General features: G+C 47.5%; 1 protein-coding gene across 2 annotated transcripts in view; it reads right to left on the bottom strand.

Moving 5' to 3' along the window:
- Nucleotides 1-23,663, bottom strand: part of NEK8 (NIMA related kinase 8) — a 354,714-nt gene that overhangs the window by 72,454 nt on the left and 258,597 nt on the right. For both annotated transcript variants that reach the window (XM_063955890.1, XM_063955891.1), the window contains exon 14: nucleotides 17,242-17,392. In XM_063955890.1, coding sequence (XP_063811960.1) covers nucleotides 17,242-17,392 — 151 coding nt within the window. The remainder of the gene's footprint in view (nucleotides 1-17,241; nucleotides 17,393-23,663) is intronic.

The raw sequence follows: 23,663 nt of genomic DNA, 5'->3' as shown, positions 1-23,663 counted from the left end.
TACGCAAGCATGTGGGGAGGGATCGCGCTACCGTATCTAGCTGAGCGCTGTAATATGCAACTGGCCTGCTGGCATCACCGTGTTTTTGTGTTAGTACACCTGCTGCGCACCCAGCACTTTCTGTTCCGTATAGTTCAAAGGGTTTCCCATAGTCTGGCATACCTAGTGCTGGTGCCTGCGTTAGACACTGTTTGAGTCTCTCAAATGCTGTTTCGGATTCGTCTGTATGCGAAATCCGATCAGGTTTGTTTGAGGAGACCATTTCCTGCAAAGGTAGCGCCAATATGGAAAACCCTGGGATCCAATTACGGCAATACCCACACATTCCTAGAAACGTCCTGATCTGTTGTTGGGTTTGTGGCAGTGTCATGTCTCTAATGGCTTGGATTCTATCAGCGGTCAGGTGTCTCAGTCCTTGTGTTAGACAGTGTCCCAAATATTTTACCTTAGCTTGGCATAATTGCAACTTGTCTTTGGAAACCTTGTGACCTGTGTCTGAAAGATGAAACAGGAGCTGTTTCGTATCCTTCAGGGATGCCTCCAATGAATCAGAACACAGTAGTAGATCATCCACGTACTGTATCAACACTGATCCACTCTCCGGTTGGAAAGACTGTAAACAATCATGCAAAGCCTGAGAAAATATACTTGGACTATCTATGAAACCTTGGGGTAACCGAGTCCACGTGTATTGGACTCCTCTGTATGTGAATGCAAACAAATATTGGCTGTCAGGGTGCAGAGGTACCGAAAAGAATGCGGAGCAGAGGTCAATAACAGTGAAAAATTTGGCAGTGGGAGGAATTTGCATTAGGATGACAGCTGGATTAGGCACTACGGGGAACTGACTCTCAACTATTTTGTTAATCCCCCTTAGATCTTGCACTAGCCTGTAACCCCTCCCCCCACTCTTTTTAACAGGGAAGATGGGACTATTTGCTGTGCTGGACGTTCTTACTAGAATGCCCTGTTGTAGCAAGCGCTCTATTACTGGGAAAACTCCTAACTCCACCTCTGGCTTCAGAGGATACTGTGGGATTTTTGGAGCTATCCTACCATCTTTTACTTGTACAACTACTGGAGCTACGTTTGCCATTAATCCAGTGTCCTGTCCATCTTTTGTCCAAAGTGACTCTGGTATCTGAGATGTCATCTCTTCTACTTGGGATGGATTCCTATTTGTCATAATGGAATGTGACATTATTTTTGATGGGGAGTCTAACATGTCTCGTACTTCCTGAGCGTGATTCTCAGGGATGTCCAAGAATACACCTTCAGGAGTACAATAAATGACGCAACCCATTTTACATAGTAAGTCTCTTCCCAGGAGATTAGTTGGTGCCGATGCAGCCAGCAAAAAGGAATGCTTGGTATGCAAAGGCCCTATTGTAATCTCGGCTGGTTTGCTAACAGGGTAGTGCTGGACTACTCCTGTTACTCCCATGGCTGGAATTGTCCTACCAGTGGTTCTCATGCCCACTGTCGAATTTATCACTGACTTGGCCGCCCCTGTGTCTACAAGAAAGTTTAAAGTTTTACCAGCTACATTGATTGCAATTTCTGGTTCGCTTCCAAGACTAGCAATCAACTTAACTGGGTGCAGATTACAGGTATGGCCACACCCCTATTGGGTATGCTGACCTCCCTGAATCCCGTTGGCAGCAACTACTTGTGAGGGGGTTAGCTGGGAACTACCAGAGGCATGCCAATCTCTGTTCGGGGGATATCTTTTTGTTTCCCCTGTATGTGGCTCAAAACTCCGCCTCTGTGGACCCTGCTCCCAATGTCGTGTGTTGTGTTGTTGTCTAGGGGGTTGAAAAGATCTTTGTACATTCTTTGTTCTACATTCTCGTGCAAAGTGTCCCGGTCTGTTACAAGAAAAACATGTTATTACACTTGCCTTACCCACAGGATTCGGTGGTACATACGTAGGCTGCCTTGTGGTCAGCGCCTGTATACTTACGGACATCAACTTATCACTTTGCGATTCCCTGTGCCTAGTGATGTTTCTGTCGTGATCAATAGCAGCCTCTCTCAATGTGGACACTGACAGACCTCGCCAACATGGCTGCGTGGTCTGTACCCTAGCTTTTAATGTTTCTTTCAAACCATCCATCAGTACAGATACTGCTACTTCTCGATGGTTTGGGTTGGTCTTAATGTCTTCTATACCAGTGTACTTTGCCATTTCTAATAGTGCCCGGTGAAAATATTCTGTTGCCGTTTCGGACTCCTTTTGCTTAATGGAAAATATTTTATTCCATTTAACAACGGCTGGGAAATACTCCTTTAGCTGTAAATTTATCCTTTTTACATTATCCTTGTTGTACACGTCTGTAAGCGGTACATCTTTATCCAATGCACAGTCAGCTAAAAATTGAGTTGCGTCAACATTGGAAGGTAAACAAGCTCTTAGCAGTATCTGCCAATCCTTGTTGTTGGGTTCTACAGTGTTACCTAGATCCCTGATGTATTTTTGGCTAGCAACTAAGTCCTTTCTGGGGTCAGGAAATTCGGACACTATTGTTCTTAATTCCATTCTGGAAAATGGAGTGTACATGGCAATGTTCCTTATGGGAGTGGCTCCAGACACATCTGTTTTTCCATTGGGAACTGCTATTACCCTTACAGGAGCAATTCTAACAGCCTCTTCCTGTGTAGATTCTACTGCTTGTTGTGGTACAATTGTTTCAGTGTAGTGCATGGTGCCGTACTTACCCGTTGACACGACCTCACCTATCCCTCCGCTAGGGGCTTTCACTAATCTCGTGGGTGTCGCTGTGCCTACTGTGGTCTCTGCTATGGTGGCTGCAAGAGAGAGAGCTGAAATTGTTGCTGAATCGTCTTCTTGGTCACACTCCTGAGGAAGGTTCAAAACAGGGTACATCTTGCACGGGTTAATACTTGCATGAGTTATTTGGTTAACATCATTAACATTTACAGGGTTACTAAGAGTTTGTGTTTTACAACCCAGTGCGTTTCTCTCCGCAATCAACTTCTCTCCTGCAATGTATGGTGGAGGAGGAGCTGTGGCTATCAGCTTCCTGACTGCCCCAGATCCTGCCGCCAGAGCCAAACCTCTCTGTATCTCACCTTCCTGGTGCCATAACTGTAAATAATCATGATGTTGAATTCGTCTCTTTGCTGATTTTACGAGACATATCCTCCTCCTTAAATTTTGTAACACTTCTGGACTAAAGCTACCTATTCTTGGGAATTTGTCCCTGTCTTGTACAGTCATTCTCTCCCATTCATCACATAAAGATTCGGTGTGACTTCCATATTTTTCACACATTACATATCGTGCCGACCCAACTGGTCGGTTCACAGAATCAACCTGAACCAAGGTTGATCGCCCCCTACCTGAGCAACTGGCCCCCATAGTCTGCAGGTGTTGCTTAGTCCTCCTTGGATCTCTGTATCAAGGTTTTCAGCAAGCCTTTACAGACAACCAAATTACTCCACAGTAGGCCGGCGGTGGCGGTTTACCGAGTACCCCACTCACTCGCCCACCTCGACCAATACGACCTGATCACACCGACGTGGTGCTGGCGTACTCGATACAGGGCCCCTATGGAACCTTCAGTTTACTGGAACATATGAGGGTTACCCGCAGGACACTTACTCTTTCCAGTAAAGGTGGGGTTGTTAGATAGTTCCTGAGTGACCAGCGAACTTCCCTTTAAAAATAAAAAATTACACAAATCACGTCAGAATGTACAAATAGCGTTTGTGACCACTTTACTCTAATGGTATTAGGTCAGATTACTAACTACTGCACACAATTACGTGCGGTCCAATCGTTCAGTACACAAGCACTACTTGTTATGTACTGAAAGATCAATGGAATCGATGTTTCCGGCCGCGATTCCTTCAGCAAGAGCTTGTATGGCCTATATGGGTTCTGCACCAACACCCCAGGCGTTGTGCCACTGGACTTTTATAGCGGACCTTTTACCTTACGACCTCCTGGTCTTGTTACCTTATGGTCCGCTATACTCTAATGCTCAAATATTATTTAACCAGGGATGCCTCCCTAGCCACCGTATATGTCACTTACACGTATGTCCCTTGACGAGTACCCGGCTTTCCTTTTGGTTCCACCTTAAAGTTGTATAAACTTATGTATACAAAACCACACTCACTCAACACATGTACACTTTGTTTCTATATCTATTTCTGCGCAGAAATTGTCTTCAGTCCAACAGTGTTACCAATTAGGAGCAGGATCTGTTAAACTAAATTTCAGATTTTTTTTCCAAAAATAGATTTGCGTTATTTACCGCTTCGCGTTATCTACCGCTGTGCGTTACTTATCGCCTTTGCGCTAATTCTCGCTTTGCGCTAATTCACCTTTTTCGTGACTTGAGCTACGTGAGCGTAACCGGACGCTACGTTGCGTGATGTACGCTGCGTGCGTCTGCCTTTTGGATTGCGTACGCTAGTCTTTGTTAGCGACACGTGTACGCAATGCAAAGATCCACTGTAACACAATATATACTTTTATCAATGTAAATGATCCCTGATCATCTACCGCAATCCACACTGACTGCCTTGTCTCCTAGACAAATCGTGTGTTGTTCTATACTTTAACTATTACCTTTACTATGAAATAACAGCAAATCTCTTTTTAGCATTTTCTATCAACTATAAAAATTGGCAAACAGGAATAGTGATATACGAAATTGAAAAAGAAATGCAGATAAATGTATGCGTGCGTGTATACGCAAGACAGAAGAGAAATAAAACAGTTTTTAAAAGACACAAGCGTTTTGTTCTTACTTCCGGTTCCCGGATTCCTTCAGCACTCTTTATCTAAGCGAAGCAGACGCTTATCCCGTCAGCACTGGGAGACAACCTCCCACCCTTTGCTGGGGGATAATGTCTGCTGATCTACCTAGTGCAGATATGAGAAGGATAGGACGAGTCCCCAATTGACAATTCTAAATTCCGTTGTCGTATAAACAACCCTTTATGAAGTCTAAGAACACTGTACGCTGTTTGCTTAAGAAGTACCGTAATGGTACGCTAGTTGCGTAACGATCGCTCAGCCGTAGGCGAGACGCTCAAGCGTCACGTTCGCTCACGGCCCAGTGATCACAGGACACGTTATTGGTTATGACTAGAGTAATGATTCGCTATGGCGTAGCATACGCTCGAGACCACGAGGAGGTCACCAGCGGCGCTGACGCTCACAACGCTATACCTTTATGTATAAACCTTATACCAATGAAATACACAGAATACCTTAATGTGAATACAGGGTGTAAGTGCAACCTTGTGTAACCTGACTAACTACAAGGCTGCTTGAGCGTCACCGACGCTCAAGTGAACACTTAATACTATAGAAAATACACAGATACTGGTTTAGGTTCCAAAGCCTATTAACTGTATTATATCTAATATATTTGAAAAAGGGGATAACAGTACAAATGATACACTACAATATAACAGAGACTTCCTAACCACAGAACTAAACAATAAATACAAAAAGACAATACTACACTGACCTAAATGCAATACAATACAATACAATACTATCTAATACAATACAATACTAGCCTAGTCTAGGGGAGATATGAGAGAACAGAACAGAGAGAGAGAGAGAGAGAGAGAGAGATGAGAGAAATTGGCTCACAGAAAGACAATGGATTACGGAGAGAAACTTACGCACAAAGGGTATGATCGCCTGCGCCTCGATATCCAGCTCCCGGCTATCAGCAGATAACCGTTGATGAGAGAGTGAGAGCTGGATGTGGTCGGCCTGCCTATTTATGCCCCACACACAATGCAATCTCATGGTCCTACAATCCCATTGTCCATTGGCCGAAGGAATTCGGCCCTGCATCATAACAAAAGGTCATAGGGTGATTCATACAGGTGGGCTGTGACGATTTCCAACAGCTCAGGTGGGTGGGAAACTGGGTTTCCCGCCGCATACCTGAGTATGTGTAAATAATAGAAATGGACATAAACTTCTTATGTCCATAACTATTCGCACGAGCGATTAATACGCTCCAAACCAACACCGGAATATTACTAATTAAATACTCTTCCGATGGGTACCAAACACTGCTGTATGATTCCTGTCAGACCCTTCGTACAATACAAAGAGGGATTCCTTTAAACAGGGACCTTCTATTTTAACCAGACTTTCAGAATCTATCAAGGTGACCATGATCTACAAACTACATTAATTGTGAACATTTGTAACGAATGAGTCGCACGCTACGACTACATAAACTCTACCGTAAATACGCATACCGCGCCTGCGAGTGCACGCTATTGCGGGTATGCGCCTTCACGGGAGAGCGTACGCATGCGCAGCGCGGACCAGTGTGCGGTGCAAATATGGCAACGTGCATAGAGACATTTTTCTGACTTTGACAGGTGGATAAATGGGGACATGCAAGTAAGCATCCTTGATGTCCAGAGATACCATAAAATCCCCCTCTTCCAGGCTTGCAATGACTGCTCTGAGCGATTCCATTTTGAACTTGAATGTTTTCATATAAATGTTCAAGGATTTTAAATTCAGAATGGGTCTCACCGAACCGTCCAGTTTCGGTACCACAAACAGTGTGGAATAGTAACCCCTTCCCTGTTGAAGGAGGGGGACCATTATTATCACTTGCTGAAGGTACAGCTTGTGAATTGCCGCCAGGACTACCTCCCTTTCCGTGGGGGAAGCTGGCAAGGCTGATTTTAGGTAACGGTGAGGGGGAGTCACTTCGAACTGCAGCTTGTATCCCTGAGATACAATTTGTATAGCCCAAGGATCCACCTGTGAGCGAACCCACTGGTTGCTGAATTTTCGGAGACGCGCCCCCACCGCTCCTGGCTCCGCCTGTGGAGCCCCAGCGTCATGCGGTGGACTTAGTGGAAGCCGGGGAGGACTTTTGTTCCTGGGAACTAGCTGCATGGTGCAGCTTCTTTCCTCTACCCCTGCCTCTGGCAAGAAAGGATGCACCTCTGACCTTCTTGCTTCTCTGAGAACGAAAGGACAGTATTTGATAATACAGTGCTTTCTTAGGCTGTGAGGAAACCTGAGGCAAGAAAGTCGACTTTCCAGCTGTCGCTATGGACACAAGGTCCGAGAGGCCGTCCCCAAACAATTCCTCACCCTTATAAGGCAAAACCTCCATGTGTTTTTTAGAATCGGCATCCCCTGTCCATTGCCGAGTCCATAAGACCCTCCTGGCAGAAATGGACATTGCATTAATTCTAGAGCCCAGCAGGCAAATGTCCCTCTGGGCATCCCGCATATATAAGACGGCGTCTGTTATATGGCCCAGGGTTAGCAAGACAGTATCCCTGTCCAGGGCATCTATGTCCTCTGACAGAGTATCTGTCCATGCTGCTACAGCGCTACACATCCAGGCTGAAGCAATAGCTGGTCTCAGTAGAGTACCAGAGTGTGTATACACTGACTTCAAGATAGCTTCCTGCTTCCTATCCGCAGGATCCTTTAGGGCGGCGTATCCTGAGACGGCAGGGCCACCTTCTTAGATAAGCGTGTCAGCGCCTTGTCTACCCTAGGGGAGGATTCCCAACGTAACCTGTCCGTTGGCGGGAAAGGGTACGCCAGCAGTAATTTTTTGGAAATCACCACTTTCTTATCAGGGGAACTCCACGCTTCTTCACATAACTCATTTAATTCATGTGACGGGGGAAAAGTCACTGCCTGCTTTTTCTCCCCAAACATATACACCCTCTTGTCAGGGACAGGGTTAACCTCTGAAATGTGCAATACATCTTTCATTGCAATAATCATGTAGCGGATGGCCTTGGTCATCTTAGGCTGTAATTGTGCCTCATCATCGTCGACACTGGAGTCGGACTCCGTGTCGGCATCTGTGTCAACCATCTGAGATAGTGGGGGTTTATGAGACCTACAGTGACCGGAGTGTGAAAGTGTGCTGGGAGCAATGGCGCACAGCTGCGGTGCTGTGCGCTACCTTAAATGAAGACAGGAGTCTTCAGCCGCCGTTTTCGCCGTCTTCAAGCTTCTGTTCTTCTGGCTCTGCGAGGGGGACGGCGGCGCGGCTCCTGGAACGGACGATCGAGGACAGATGCCTGTGTTCGAACCCTCTGGAGCTAATGGTGTCCAGTAGCCTAAGAAGCGCAACCTAGCTGTAGACAGGTAGGTTTGCTTCTCTCCCCTCAGTCCCTCGTAGCAGTGAGTCTGTTGCCAGCAGAAGCTCACTGAAAATAAAAAACCTAACAAATACTATCTTTTACTAGCAGGCTCAGGAGAGCCCACTAGGAGCACCCAGCTCTGGCCGGGCACAGATTCTAACTGAGGTCTGGAGGAGGGGCATAGAGGGAGGAGCCAGTGCACACCAGATAGTACCTAATCTTTCTTTAGAGTGCCCAGTCTCCTGCGGAGCCCGTCTATTCCCCATGGTCCTTACGGAGTCCCCAGCATCCACTAGGACGTTAGAGAAACCACAGATAGCGCATTTACTTATAAATGTATACAGAATTCCCCACTCACTGCGCTTTAAATATGTGCCCCCCACTCTTATTTTCAGCCCTCTGATGTTCAGCAGGGGAGAGTCCTGGGAACCAGCGTTCTCTGCAGCCTCTGTGGAGAAAATGGCGCTGGTTAGTGCTGAGGGATCAAGCTCCGCTCCGCTCCCTCGCGCGGCGGGCTTCGGTCCCCGCTCGAGATTTTTTTTTTAAAATGCCGGGGATTCGTAGTTTACTGCCCCGCAGCCTAACTACATGCTTCTTGCCTAAAAACGAGGTTTATTGCTGCCCAGGGCGCCCCCCCCCCCGCCCCCTGCACCCATCAGTGCCATGTGTGTGTGTAAATGTGGGAGCGATGGCGCGCAACTACCTGCTGCGCACTTACCACATGAAGATCTGAAGCCTTCTGCCGCCTGACGTCTTCTTATGTCTGACATACTCACCCGGCTTCTTTTTTCCGGCATCTGTGAGGAGGATGGCGGCGCGGCTCCGGGACGAACCCCAGGGTGAGGCCTGTGTTCCGTCTCCCTCTGGAGCTAATGGTGTCCAGTAGCCTAAGAAGCAGAGCCCTTAACTCTTAAGAAGTGGGTCTGCTTCTCTCCCCTCAGTCCCACGATGCAGGGAGTCTGTTGCCAGCAGAGCTCCCTGAAAATAAAAAACCTAATAAAATTATTTTTACAGAAAACTCAGGAGAGCTCCTGTAATGCACCCTATCTCCTCTGGGCACAAGAACTAACTGAGGTCTGGAGGAGGAGCATAGAGGGAGGAGCCAGTGCACACCATACTAGAAAGTTATTTTGGGTGCCCATGTCTCCTGCGGAGCCCGTCTATACCCCATGGTCCTTACGGAGTCCCCAGCATCCTCTAGGACGTAAGAGAAAAAATAAGATTTTACTTACCGGTAAATTTATTTCTCGTAGTCCGTAGTGGATGCTGGGGACTCCGTAAGGACCATGGGGATAGACGGGCTCCGCAGGAGACATGGGCACTTTAAGAAAGAATTTAGGTTCTGGTGTGCACTGGCTCCTCCCTCTATGCCCCTCCTCCAGACCTCAGTTAGAGAAACTGTGCCCAGAAGAGCTGACAGTACAAGGAAAGGATTTTGGTAATCCAGGGCAAGATTCATACCAGCCACACCAATCACACCGTATAACATGTGATAACAACCAGTTAACAGTATGACAAAGAACAGAGCATCAGGTCCAACCCTGATGCAACCATAACTTAACCCTTATTGAAGCAATAACTATATACAAGTATTGCAGAAGAAGTCCGCACTTGGGACGGGCGCCCAGCAGCCACTACGGACTACGAGAAATAGATTTTCCGGTAAGTAAAATCTTATTTTCTCTAACGTCCTAGTGGATGCTGGGGACTCCGTAAGGACCATGGGGATTATACCAAAGCTCCCAAACGGGCGGGAGAGTGCGGATGACTCTGCAGCACCGATTGAGCAAACACAAGGTCCTCCTCAGCCAGGGTATCAAACTTGTAGAACTTTGCAAAAGTGTTTGAACCTGACCAAGTAGCCGCTCGGCAAAGCTGTAATGCCGAGACCCCTCGGGCAGCCGCCCAAGAAGAGCCCACCTTCCTAGTGGAATGGGCCTTAACTGATTTTGGCAGCGGCAATCCAGCCGCAGAATGAGCCTGCTGAATCGTGTTTCAGATCCAGCGAGCAATAGTTTGCTTTGAAGCAGGAGCACCAAGCTTGTTGGAAGCATACAGGATAAACAAAGACTCTGTTTTCCTGACCCTAGCCGTTCTGGCTACATAAACCTTCAAAGCCCTGACCACATCAAGTAACTCGGAATCCTCCAAGTCAGTAGTAGCCACAGGCACCACAACAGGTTGGTTTATATGAAAGGATGAAACTACTTTTGGCAGAAACTGTGGACGGGTCCGCAATTCTGCTCTATCCGCATGGAAAACCAGATAGGGGCTTTTATGTGACAAATTGCCAACTCTGACACACGCCTAGCCGAAGCCAAGGCTAATAGCATGACCACCTTCCACGTGAGGTATTTCAACTCCACCGTTTTGAGTGGTTCAAACCAGTGGGATTTCAGGAAACTCAACACCACGTTAAGATCCCAAGGTGCCACTGGAGGCACAAAAGCGGGCTGAATATGCAGCACTCCCTTTACAAACGTCTGAACTTCAGGAAGAGAAGCCGAAATCTGGACCTTAATGGAGCCCAATTTTAGGCCCAAATTCACTCCGAACTGTAGGAAGTGAAGGAAACGGCCCAGCTGGAATTCCTCCGTAGGAGCATTCCTGGCCTCACACCAAGCAACATATTTTCGCCATATACGGTGATAATGTTGAGCTGTCACGTCCTTCCTAGCCTTTATCAGCGTAGGAATGACCTCATCCGGAATGCCTTTCTCTGCTAGGATCCGGCGTTCAACCGCCATGCCGTCAAACGCAGCCGCGGTAAGTCTTGGAACAGACAGGGCCCCTGTTGCAACAAGTCCTGTCTTAGAGGAAGAGGCCACGGGTCCTCTGTGAGCATTTCTTGCAGATCTGAATACCAAGTCCTTCGTGGCCAATCTGGAACAATGAGTATTGTTCTCACTCCTCTTTTTCTTATTATCCTCAGCACCTTGGGTATAAGGGGAAGAGGAGGAAACACATAGACCGACTGGAACACCCACGGTGTCACCAGGGCGTCTACAGCTACCGCCTGAGGGTCTCTTGACCTGGCGCAATACCTCTGTAGTTTTTTGTTGAGGCGGGATGCCATCATGTCCACCTGTGGCAGTTCCCACCGACTTGTAATCTGTGCAAAGACTTCCTGATGAAGTCCCCACTCTCCCGGGTGGAGGTCGTGTCTGCTGAGGAAGTCTGCTTCCCAGCTGTCCACTCCCGGGATGAACACTGCTGACAGTGCGCTTACGTGATTCTCCGCCCAGCGAAGAATTCTGGTGGCTTCCGCCATCGCCACTCTGCTCCTTGTGCCGCCTTGGCGGTTTACATGAGCCACTGCGGTGATGTTGTCTGACTGAATCAGAACCGGTTGGTCGCGAAGCAGGGTCTCCGCTTGACGTAGGGCGTTGTATATGGCCCTTAATTCCAGGATGTTGATGTGAAGGCAAGTCTCTTGACTTGACCACAGACCTTGGAAATTTCTTCCCTGTGTGACTGCACCCCAACCTCGGAGGCTTGCGTCCGTGGTCACCAGGACCCAGTACTGAATGCCGAATCTGCGGCCCTCGAGAAGGTGAGCGCTCTGCAGCCACCACAGGAGTGACACCCTGGCCCTGGGGGATAGGGTGATTAACCGATGCATCTGAAGATGTGATCCGGATCACATGTCCAGTAAGTCCCATTGAAAAGTCCTCGCATGGAACCTGCTGAAGGGAATGGCCTCGTATGATGCCACCATCTTTCCCAGGACACGAGTGCAGTGATGCACTGACACCTGTTTTGGTTTTAATAGGTTCCTGACTAGTGTCATGAGTTCCTGAGCTTTCTCCATCGGGAGATAAACCCTTTTCTGGTCTGTGTCCAGAATCATGCCCAGGAAAGGCAGACGAGTCGTAGGAACTAACTGCGACTTTGGAATATTTAGAATCCAGCCGTGTTGCCGTAACACTTCCAGAAAAAGTGCTACGCTGATCAGCAACTGCTCTCCTGATCTCGCTTTTATGAGGAAATCGTCCAAGTATGGGATAATTGTGACTCCTTGCTTCCGCAGGAGCACCATCATTTCCGCCATTACCTTGGTAAATATTCTCGGTGCCGTGGAGAGACCAAACGGCAACGTCTGAAATTGGTAATGACAATCCTGTACCACAAATCTGAGGTACGCCTGATGAGGTGGATAAATGGGGACATGAAGGTATGCATCCTTTATGTCCAGAGATACCATAAAATCCCCCCCCTTCCAGGCTTGCGATGACCGCTCTCAGCGATTCCATCTTGAACCTTTTCAGGTATATGTTCAGGGATTTTAAATTCAATATGGGTCTGACCGAACTGTCCGGCTTCGGGACTACAAACATGGTTGAATAATAACCCCTTCCTTGTTGAAGGAGGGGAACCTTGACCACCACCTGTTGAAGATACAATTTGTGAATTGCAGTTAACACTATTTCCCTCTCGTGGGGAGAAGCTGGCAGGGCCGATATGAGGTATCGGTGAGGGGGCATCTCCTCGAATTCCAGCTTGTATCCCTGAGACACAATCTCTATTGCCCAGGGATCCAACTGGGAGTGAACCCACTTGTGGCTTAAATTTCGAAGACGTGCCCCCACCGGGCCTAGCTCCGCTTGCGGAGCCCCAGCGCCATGCGGTGGATTTTGTAGAGGACGGGGAGGACTTCTGTTCCTGGGAACTAGCTGTGTTGTGCAGCTTCTTTCCTCTGCCCCTGCCAAGAAAGGACGCACCTTGGACTTTCTTGTTTTTCTGTGATCGAAAGGACTGCATTTGATAATACGGTGCTCTCTTAGGCTGTGAGGAAACATGGCAAAAAATTTGACTTTCCAGCAGTAGCTGTGGAGACCAGGTCCGAGAGACCCTCCCCAAACAATTCCTCACCCTTGTAAGGTAAAACCTCCATATGCCTTTTTGAGTTGGCATCACCTGTCCATTGCCGACTCCACAGGACCCTTCTGGCAGAAATTGACATAGCATTTATTCTTGAACCCAGTAGACTAATGTCTCTTTGAGCATCTCTCATATATAGGACAGCGTCTTTAATTATGCCCCAAGGTCAACAATATAGTATCCTTGTCTAAGGTATCAATTTCCTCAGACACGGTATCCGTCCATGCTGCTACAGCACTACACACCCAGGCCGACGCGATCGCCGGCCTCAGTAAGGTACCTGAATGTGTATAAATGGACTTCAGGGTAACCTCCTGTTTGCGATCCGCAGCATCTTTGAGGGTAGCCGTATCCTGTGACGGCAGGGCTACCTTCTTGGATAAGCGTGTTAAAGCTTTGTCCACCTTAGGGGAGGATTCCCAGCGTAACCTGCCCGTTGGCGGGAAAGGATACGCCATAAAAATCCTTTTGGAAATCTGCAGTTTTTTATCTGGAGATTCCCAAGCCTTTTCACATAACTCATTTAGCTCGTGTGAGGGGGGAAAGGTTACCTCCGGTATCTTTTCCCCATACATATGTACCCTCTTGTCAGGGACTGGGATTTCCTCTGTGATGTGCAACACCTCCTTAATTGCTATAATCATATAACGGATAGATTTAGCCAATTTTGGCTGTAACTTTGCATCATCGTAATCGACACTGGAGTCAGAATCCATGTCGGTATCTGTGTCAACATTTTGGGATAGTGGGCGCTTCTGAGACCCTGACGGCCTCTGCGACATAGGACCAGGCATGGGTTGGGACCCTGACTATCCTGAGGCTTCAGCTTTTTCTAACCTTTTATGCAAGGAATTAACATTATCATTTAAAACCTTCCACATATCCATCCAATCAGGTGTCGGCGCCGTTGGCGGAGACACCACATTCACTTTCTCCCGCTCTGCTTCCATAGCCTTCCTCATCAGACATGTCGACACAAGCGTACCGACACACCACACACACAGGGAATGCCCTTTTTGAGGACAGTTCCCCCACAAGGCCCTTAGGAGAGACAGAGAGAGAGTATGCCAGCACACACCCCAGCGCTATCAACCCAGGAATAACACAGTAACTTAATGTTAACCCAGTAGCTGCTGTTTTATATTGATTTTTGCGCCTATTTATGTGCCCCCCCTCTCTTTTTACCCTCTTCTACCGTGTATCTGCAGGGGAGAGCCTGGGGAGCTTCCTCTCAGCGGAGCTGTGGAGAAAAAATGGCGTTGGTGAGTGCTGAGGAAGAAGCTCCGCCCCCTCGGCGGCGGGCTTCTGTCCCGCTTAAATATGCAATTTTTGGCGGGGGCTCATACATATATACAGTGCCCGGCTGTATATATGTTAAACTTTTGCCAAAAGAGGTCCCAAATGCTGCCCAGGGTGCCCCCCCCCCCTGCGCCCTGAACCCTTACAGTGACCGGAGTATGTGAGGTGTGTGGGAGCAATGGCGCACAGCTGCAGTGCTGTGCGTTACCTCAGTGAAGAACGGAGTCTTCTGCCGCCTGTGAAGTCTTCTTCGTTTCTCATACTCACCCGGCTTCTGTCTTCCGGCTCTGCGAGGGGGACGGCGGCGCGGCTCTGGGATCGGACGGCGAGGGTGAGATCCTGTGTACGATCCCTCTGGAGCTAATGGTGTCCAGCAGCCTAAGAAGCAGGACCTAGCTTCAGAGAGTAGGGCTGCTTCTCTCCCCTCAGTCCCACGATGCAGGGAGTCTGTTGCCAGCAGAGCTCCCTGAAAATAAAAAACCTAACAAAATACTTTCTATCAGTAAACTCAGGAGAGCTCACTGAAAAGCACCCAGGTCGTCTGGGCACAGTATCAAACTGAGGTCTGGAGGAGGGGCATAGAGGGAGGAGCCAGAGCACACCAGAATCTAAATTCTCTCTTAAAGAGCCCATGTCTCCTGCGGAGCCCGTCTATCCCCATGGTCCTTACGGAGTCCCCAGCATCCACTAGGACGTTAGAGAAATAAATTTTAGCTCTAACATTAGACCTCTGACATTAAATACTGGAATAACTATTAATTCTAGCCCAAACCCATAATATAACCGTACCCTGTCCTTTAACATTATACTATAAATGATACCCCTTTTCCACTAGCTCAAAAAACACGGGTAAATGCACGGGGGCGCGCATTTACCCGTGTTTTTTGCTAGTGGAAACGGCTCCCTTTGCAAAAACCTGGATCCTACCTGGGTAGCTTACCGGGTTGAACACGAGTTCAACTCGGTAAGCTGTGCGGTGTAAACGGAAGCCGTGTCGATGTGACACGGCTCCCGTGCACAGTGTATGGAAGGGCGTCACCAGCAGCGTCACCAACCCGGCAATATGCCGGGTTGGTCAGTGCAGTGGGAAAGGGGGCTCTGATGAGGGTCGCAGCCGAGTAGCACCTGTGTCAGGCTCCAGGCTGCGACCCGCATCACATAGTGAAAAAGGGGTATGAATCAGCATTAATTCTAGTGCTATACCGTGCCAAAAATGCTGCTGTAACCTACACCTATTCCTGATAGACACTAGTGCTCTCCTCTCACTATGAACAAATAGTCACCATATCCCAAATCACCATGAGTCATAGTTACCACCAAAGGAAAAAAATGCATCGCATTGCATCAGTTGCTAATGTTTATTTTTTAGATTTATCTCTTTTAAATTAATTTTTCTTTCTTTTGGCATGCATACTAGTTGATGTATTAAGCAGTAAAAAGAGTTGAGAAATGAACCAGTGTACAAATTGCCCATAGCAACCAATCAACTTTCAGGGAGCATTTATCAAGTACATTCTGTAAAGTCTTAGGTACAAGCTGATTGGTTGCTAATGACAACTTCTCCACTCTTTTCACTGCTTGATATATCAATTATTATTCTTATTAGTGGTTTGCAGCACCGTACATAGGGCCTAATTCAGACCTGATCGCAGCAGCAACATTTTTCTCTAATGGGCAAAACCATGTGCACTGCAGGGGGGGGGGCAAATATAACATTTGCAGAGCGTTGGATTTGGGTGGGGTGTATTCAAACTGAAATCTAAATTGCAGTGTAAAAATAAAGCAGCCAGTATTTACCCTGCACAGAAACAATATAACTCACCCAAATCTAACTCTCTCTGCATATGTTATATCTGCCCCACCTGCAGTGCACATGGTTTTGCTCATTAGAGAAAGTGTTTGCTGCTGCGATCAGGTCTGAATTAGGCCTATAGAGTACACAGTAGAACAATACAGGGTACACAGAACTTAACATCACAGTAACTGAAAAACTAAAACAGAGCACAGGCAGCAATCACACTACAGCTGAGATGTAAGGAAGCAAGGGAGTAGTCGGCGTACTACTAGGGCCAGGTAGCCGTTGGAAGAGATGAACGGTTGCGAGACGAGATGCTGGTAGAGACGGTCGCTGAGAAGGAGAGAGTTGTAATTGAAGTGTGAGAGAAGATGGCTGTGAGAGCCTAACAGAGCAAAGGAGCTCGTTCCAGTGAAGGGGGGCAGAATGGGCAAAATCTTGGCTTTACGCATGGGATGCATCACTTATCATTTATTTTGCTAATACCGTCAGACCAGCACAGGCACGGTCTCTTTTCTACATATCTATTTATATAGCCTAGCACTATATGAAGAATATTTAAATGGGTTATTTTGGTCAGAATCCAATTAATCTACCTTTATGTTTTTGGAACACTGTAGGAAACCAGAGCATATTGAGCAACCTCATTCAAACAAGAGAGAACACACAAAGCCCACACAGAGAAGGCCTTGGTTAAATACTCTCAGTACTACAAAACAAGGCGATGCTATATTATTATTAATAATAATAATAATAGTAATTATTACTATTCATTAAAAAGAGACTACAAGAAAAACTATACCTTTATTCTGCAAGCATTTATTTACTTTTACAAACTAGACAGAATAATGTCACAATAGAGGATAATCACATAGTTAATTTGAGCCTCTAATTGGCCATGAAGTAACAGATGCCCCAGTATACTAAATGATGCTGACCTTTTGTTGATTTCTCATTCGTAAAGAATTGGTGAATATTGCAGATTCATCTACACTGTATGTTTTTTGACCCAGATTACGAGATACTGGAAAATCCAACCTCACAGGGCTGATTAATCTGCATGAACCCAGCAAAAGCAAATTTATTGTGAGACGGACTGAATTGCTATAAGCCCAGCGCAGACAAACCTGTTACTGCCACAGGCCAGGAGCTGATGTCCCACTGTGAGAATCATAGAACTGTCAATGCCACACACGACTCTCTGAGGTTCAAACTCCTGTGGGATGACTACCTGCTGGGGTGCATTGTGGGATTCCTGATTACCCAGACCAAGCCTCCCTGTGGTGAGGAGAGGAAGACATTTATTGGTAAAGATACATCTAATCATTTTAAAACAACAGTAATCAAACAGAAGACTTTGGAATTTATGCATCTATCTTTTTTTATAGGAATTATGGTCCCTGATGTATATTTGTAATCTCACCAAATCATTTGCTTACTGCTATAATCAGCAATGAGCTTGTGATACAATAACGGATAATTTATATGGTGCTGCAAGGCTTCTGCAGCGTGGGACATAGGATAAGACACACAGTCAACTGACATAATACAGGGGTGATCTAACAGAACAGTAACAGACAAGTTCACACCTTTACATCGAGAGCACAAAAGGAGAACAGACCCTGCTCACAAGGGCTTATAAATAGAAATAGGTTTAACTTCATGTTAAAAAAAATCCAAACTGTAGAACAACCCTATTGTAAAAGCTACTGCAGTAAGTGTGACAATTGTAGACACTGAAGATAGATTAACAGTCTGTCAATTTTGACATTCTTAGGGGGGAATTCAAATGTTTGAAAAGTCAGTTGGGTGTCTGTTATTTCCTGTCTATTAGATAGGAAAAAAACAGACACCCAACTGACCTTTCAAACAATTGAATATTCCCCTAAATGTCAACATTCTGTCGACATGGGGACTGTATACCTTTAGAAGGGTCACCCCATATCCTTCAGACCTTTTTATTTACAGTACAAGCCTCTAGTTGACCATCTGCGAGTTGGTTGTCATATGCTGTGTGGAGGATCAGCACCGTGAATTTCTCCCTTGAAAACTGTTATCAACTAATCCAGATAACATGGTGGTTGGTCCTTAATCATTTCAAAGGCCAGACAATGCGTGGGACATTCATATATTAAAGCAGTGCTTCCCAAACTGTGCGTCACTGCAGGGCACTCACAAGGGTGTTGCGGGCATGTGGTCTGGTCCCAGACCGTGCACTATAGTATGCATATTGTTCAAAGGCTATGTGCTCTGTAACGGTTGGCCACGCCTCTGTGGTGGCTGTCCACACCCTCTGCTGTGGCCGGCCACACTCTTTAAGCATGGGGTCCTACCACTGCATTCCCCAGGCAGGCCCTACATGACCCCGTCCAACACTATCACTATGTGCAAACTATGGCCTTGATTCAGAGATGTACACTAATGCCACCGGAGCTCTGAATTTGGACGCAGCAACTGTGCAAAAAATAAGATTTTACTTACCGATAAATCTATTTCTCGTAGTCCGTAGTGGATGCTGGGGACTCCGTCAGGACCATGGGGATTAGCGGCTCCGCAGGAGACAGGGCACAAAAATAAAGCTTTAGGATCAGGTGGTGTGCACTGGCTCCTCCCCCTATGACCCTCCTCCAAGCCTCAGTTAGGATACTGTGCCCGGACGAGCGTACACAATAAGGAAGGATTTTGAATCCCGGGTAAGACTCATACCAGCCACACCAATCACACCGTACAACTTGTGATCTGAACCCAGTTAACAGTATGACAAACGTAGGAGCCTCTGAACAGACGGCTCACAACAATAACAACCCGATTTTTTTGTAACAATAACTATGTACAAGTATTGCAGACAATCCGCACTTGGGATGGGCGCCCAGCATCCACTACGGACTACGAGAAATAGATTTATCGGTAAGTAAAATCTTATTTTCTCTGACGTCCTAGTGGATGCTGGGGACTCCGTCAGGACCATGGGGATTATACCAAAGCTCCCAAACGGGCGGGAGAGTGCGGATGACTCTGCAGCACCGAATGAGAGAACTCCAGGTCCTCTTTAGCCAGGGTATCAAATTTGTAGAATTTTACAAACGTGTTCTCCCCCGACCACGTAGCTGCTCGGCAGAGTTGTAATGCCGAGACCCCTCGGGCAGCCGCCCAGGATGAGCCCACCTTCCTTGTGGAATGGGCCTTGACAGATTTAGGCTGTGGCAGGCCTGCCACAGAATGTGCAAGTTGAATTGTGCTACAAATCCAACGAGCAATCGTCTGCTTAGAAGCAGGAGCACCCAGCTTGTTGGGTGCATACAGTATAAACAGTGAGTCAGATTTTCTGACTCCAGCCGTCCTTGAAATATATATTTTCAATGCCCTGACAACGTCCAGCAACTTGGAATCCTCCAAATCGCTAGTAGCCGCAGGCACCACAATAGGCTGGTTCAGGTGAAACGCTGACACCACCTTAGGCAGAAACTGAGGACGCGTCCGCAGTTCTGCCCTGTCCGAATGGAAAATCAGATATGGGCTTTTATACTATAAAGCCGCCAATTCTGACACTCTCCTGGCTGAAGCCAGGGCCAGTAGCATGGTTACTTTCCATGTAAGATATTTCAAATCCACCGATTTGAGTGGCTCAAACCAATGGGATTTGAGAAAATCCAAAACTACATTAAGGTCCCACGGAGCCACTGGGGGCACAACCGGGGGCTGTATATGTAGTACTCCTTTTACAAAAGTCTGGACTTCAGGAACTGAAGCCAATTCTTTCTGGAAGAAAATCGACAGGGCCGAAATTTGAACCTTAATGGACCCCAATTTGAGGCCCATAGACAATCCTGTTTGCAGGAAATGTAGGAATCGACCCAATTGAAATTCCTCCGTGGGGGCCTTCCTGGCCTCACACCACGCAACATATTTTCTCCAAATGCGGTGATAATGTTGTGCAGTCACCTCCTTCCTGGCTTTTACCAGTGTAGGAATGACCTCTTCCGGAATGCCTTTTTCCCTTAGAATTCGGCGTTCAACCGCCATGCCGTCAAACGCAGCCGCGGTAAGTCTTGGAATAGACACGGTCCCTGCTGAAGCAGGTCCCGTCTTAGAGGTAGAGGCCACGGATCTTCCGTGAGCATCTCCTGAAGTTCCGGGTACCAAGTTCTTCTTGGCCAATCCGGAGCCACGAGTATCGTTCTTACTCCCCTTTGCCGTATAATTCTCAGTACTTTTGGTATGAGAGGCAGAGGAGGAAACACATACACTGACTGGAACACCCACGGTGTTACCAGAGCGTCCACAGCTATTGCCTGAGGGTCTCTTGACCTGGCGCAATACCTGTCCAGTTTTTTGTTGAGGCGAGACGCCATCATATCCACCTTTGGTTTTTCCCAACGGTTCACAATCATGTGGAAGACTTCTGGATGAAGTCCCCACTCTCCCGGGTGTAGATCGTGTCTGCTGAGGAAGTCTGCTTCCCAGTTGTCCACTCCCGGAATGAACACTGCTGACAGTGCTATCACATGATCTTCCGCCCAGCGAAGAATCCTTGCAGCTTCTGCCATTGCTCTCCTGCTTCTTGTGCCGCCCTGTCTGTTTACGTGGGCGACTGCCGTGATGTTGTCCGACTGGATCAACACCGGCTGACCCTGAAGCAGGGGTTTTGCCAGGCTTAGAGCATTGTAAATCGCTCTTAGCTCCAGTATATTTATGTGAAGAGACATCTCCAGGCTTGACCATACTCCCTGGAAGTTTCTTCCCTGTGTGACCGCTCCCCAGCCTCTCAGACTGGCATCCGTGGTCACCAGGACCCAGTCCTGTATGCCGAATCTGCGGCCCTCTAACAGATGAGCACTCTGCAACCACCACAGAAGAGACACCCTTGTCCGTGGCGATAAGGTTATCCGCTGATGCATCTGCAGATGCGATCCGGACCATTTGTCCAGCAGATCCCACTGAAAAGTTCTTGCGTGAAATCTGCCGAATGGAATCGCTTCGTAAGAAGCCACCATTTTTCCCAGGACCCTTGTGCAATGATGCACTGACACTTTTCCTGGTTTTAGGAGGTTCCTGACTAGCTCGGATAACTCCCTGGCTTTCTTCTCCGGGAGAAACACCTTTTTCTGGACTGTGTCCAGAATCATCCCTAGGAACAGCAGACGTGTCGTCTGAAACAGCTGCGGTTTTGGAATATTTAGAATCCACCCGTGCTGTCGTAGAACTACTTGAGATAGTGCTACTCCGACCTCCAACTGTTCTCTGGACCTTGCCCTTATCAGGAGATCGTCCATTTTCTTTGAAGAAGAATCATCATTTCGGCCATTACCTTGGTAAGGACCCGGGGTGCCGTGGACAATCCAACCGGCAGCGTCTGAAACTGATAGTGACAGTTCTGTACCACGAACCTGAGGTACCCTTGGTGAGAAGGGCAAATTGGGACATGGAGGTAAGCATCTGTCCCGGGACACCATATAGTCCCCTTTTTCCTGGTTCGCTATCACTGCTCTGAGTGACTCCATCTTGATTTGAACCTTTGTATGTAAGTGTTCAAATATTTCAGATTTAGAATAGGTCTCGCCGAGCCGTCTGGCTTCAGTACCACAATATAGTGTGGAATAATACCCCTTTCCTTGTTGTAGGAGGGGTACTTTGATTATCACCTGCTGGGAATACAGCTTGTGAATTGTTTCCACTACTGCCTCCCTGTCGGAGGGAGACGTTGGTAAAGCAGACTTCAGGAACCTGCGAGGGGGAGACGTCTCGAATTTCCAATCTGTACCCCTGGGATACTACTTGTAGGATCCAGGGGTCCACTTGCGAGTGAGCCCACTGCGTGCTGAAACTCTTGAGACGACCCCCCACCGCACCTGAGTCCGCTTGTACGGCCCCAGCGTCATGCTGAGGACTTGGCAGAAGCGGTGGAGGGCTTCTGTTCCTGGGAATGGGCTGCCTGCTGCAGTCTACTTCCCTTTCCTCTATCCCATGGCAGATATGACTGGCCTTTTGCCCGCTTGCCCTTATGGGGACGAAAGGACTGAGGCTGAAAAGACGTTGTCTTTTTCTCCTTTATACGGCAATACTTCCATGTGCCGTTTGGAATCTGCATCACCTGACCACTGTCGTGTCCATAAACAACTTCTGGCAGATATGGACATCGCACTTACTCTTGATGCCAGAGTGCAAATATCCCTCTGTGCATCTCGCATATATAGAAATGCATCCTTTAAATGCTCTATAGTCAATAAAATACTGTCCCTGTCAAGGGTATCAATATTTTCAGTCAGGGAATCCGACCAAGCCACCCCAGCGCTGCACATCCAGGCTGAGGCGATCGCTGGTCGCAGTATAACACCAGTATGTGTGTATATACTTTTTAGGATATTTTCCAGCCTCCTATCAACTGGCTCCTTGAGGGCGGCCCTATCTGGAGACGGTACCGCCACTTGTTTTGATAAGCGTGTGAGCGCCTTATCCACCCTAAGGGGTGTTTCCCAACGCGCCCTAACTTCTGGCGGGAAAGGGTATACCGCCAATAATTTTCTATCGGGGGAAACCCACGCATCATCACACACTTCATTTAATTTATCTGATTCAGGAAAAACTACAGGTAGTTTTTTCACACTCCACAAAATACCCTTTTTTGTGGTACTTGTAGTATCAGAAATATGTAACACCTCCTTCATTGCCCTTAACAAGTAACGTGTGGCCCTAAAAGAAAAATACGTTTGTTTCTTCACCGTCGACACTGGAGTCAGTGTCCGTGTCTGTGTCTGTGTCGACCGACTGAGGTAAAAAGACGTTTTAACGCCCCTGACGGTGTTTGAGACGCCTGGACAGGTACTAATTGGTTTGCCGGCCGTCTCATGTCGTCAACCGACCTTGCAGCGTGTTGACATTATCACGTAATTCCTTAAATAAGCCATCCATTCCGGTGTCGACTCCCTAGAGAGTGACATCACCATTACAGGCAATTGCTCCGCCTCCTCACCAACATCGTCCTCATACATGTCGACACACACGTACCGACACACAGCACACACACAGGGAATGCTCTGATAGAGGACAGGACCCCACTAGCCCTTTGGAGAGACAGAGGGAGAGTTTGCCAGCACACACCAAAACGCTATAATTATACAGGGACAACCTTTATATAAGTGTTTTTCCCTTATAGCATCTTAATATATATAATCATATCGCCAAATAAGTGCCCCCCCTCTCTGTTTTAACCCTGTTTCTGTAGTGCAGTGCAGGGGAGAGCCTGGGAGCCTTCCCACCAGCATTTCTGTGAGGGAAAATGGCGCTGTGTGCTGAGGAGAATAGGCCCCGCCCCCTTTTCGGCGGGCTTCTTCTCCCGTTTTTCTGAGACCTGGCAGGGGTTAAATACATCCATATAGCCCCAGGGGCTATATGTGATGTATCTTTTAGCCAGTATAGGTATTTCATTGCTGCCCAGGGCGCCCCCCACAGCGCCCTGCACCCTCAGTGACCGCCGGTGTGAAGTGTGTGACAACAATGGCGCACAGCTGCAGTGCTGTGCGCTACCTCATGAAGACTGAAAAGTCTTCTG

This window comes from Pseudophryne corroboree, chromosome 2 (genome assembly GCF_028390025.1).
Source record: "Pseudophryne corroboree isolate aPseCor3 chromosome 2, aPseCor3.hap2, whole genome shotgun sequence".
NCBI classification, from domain to species: domain Eukaryota; kingdom Metazoa; phylum Chordata; class Amphibia; order Anura; family Myobatrachidae; genus Pseudophryne; species Pseudophryne corroboree.
Note: the sequence above shows the minus strand (reverse complement) of the source record. Positions and strands in the feature narration are given on the sequence as shown.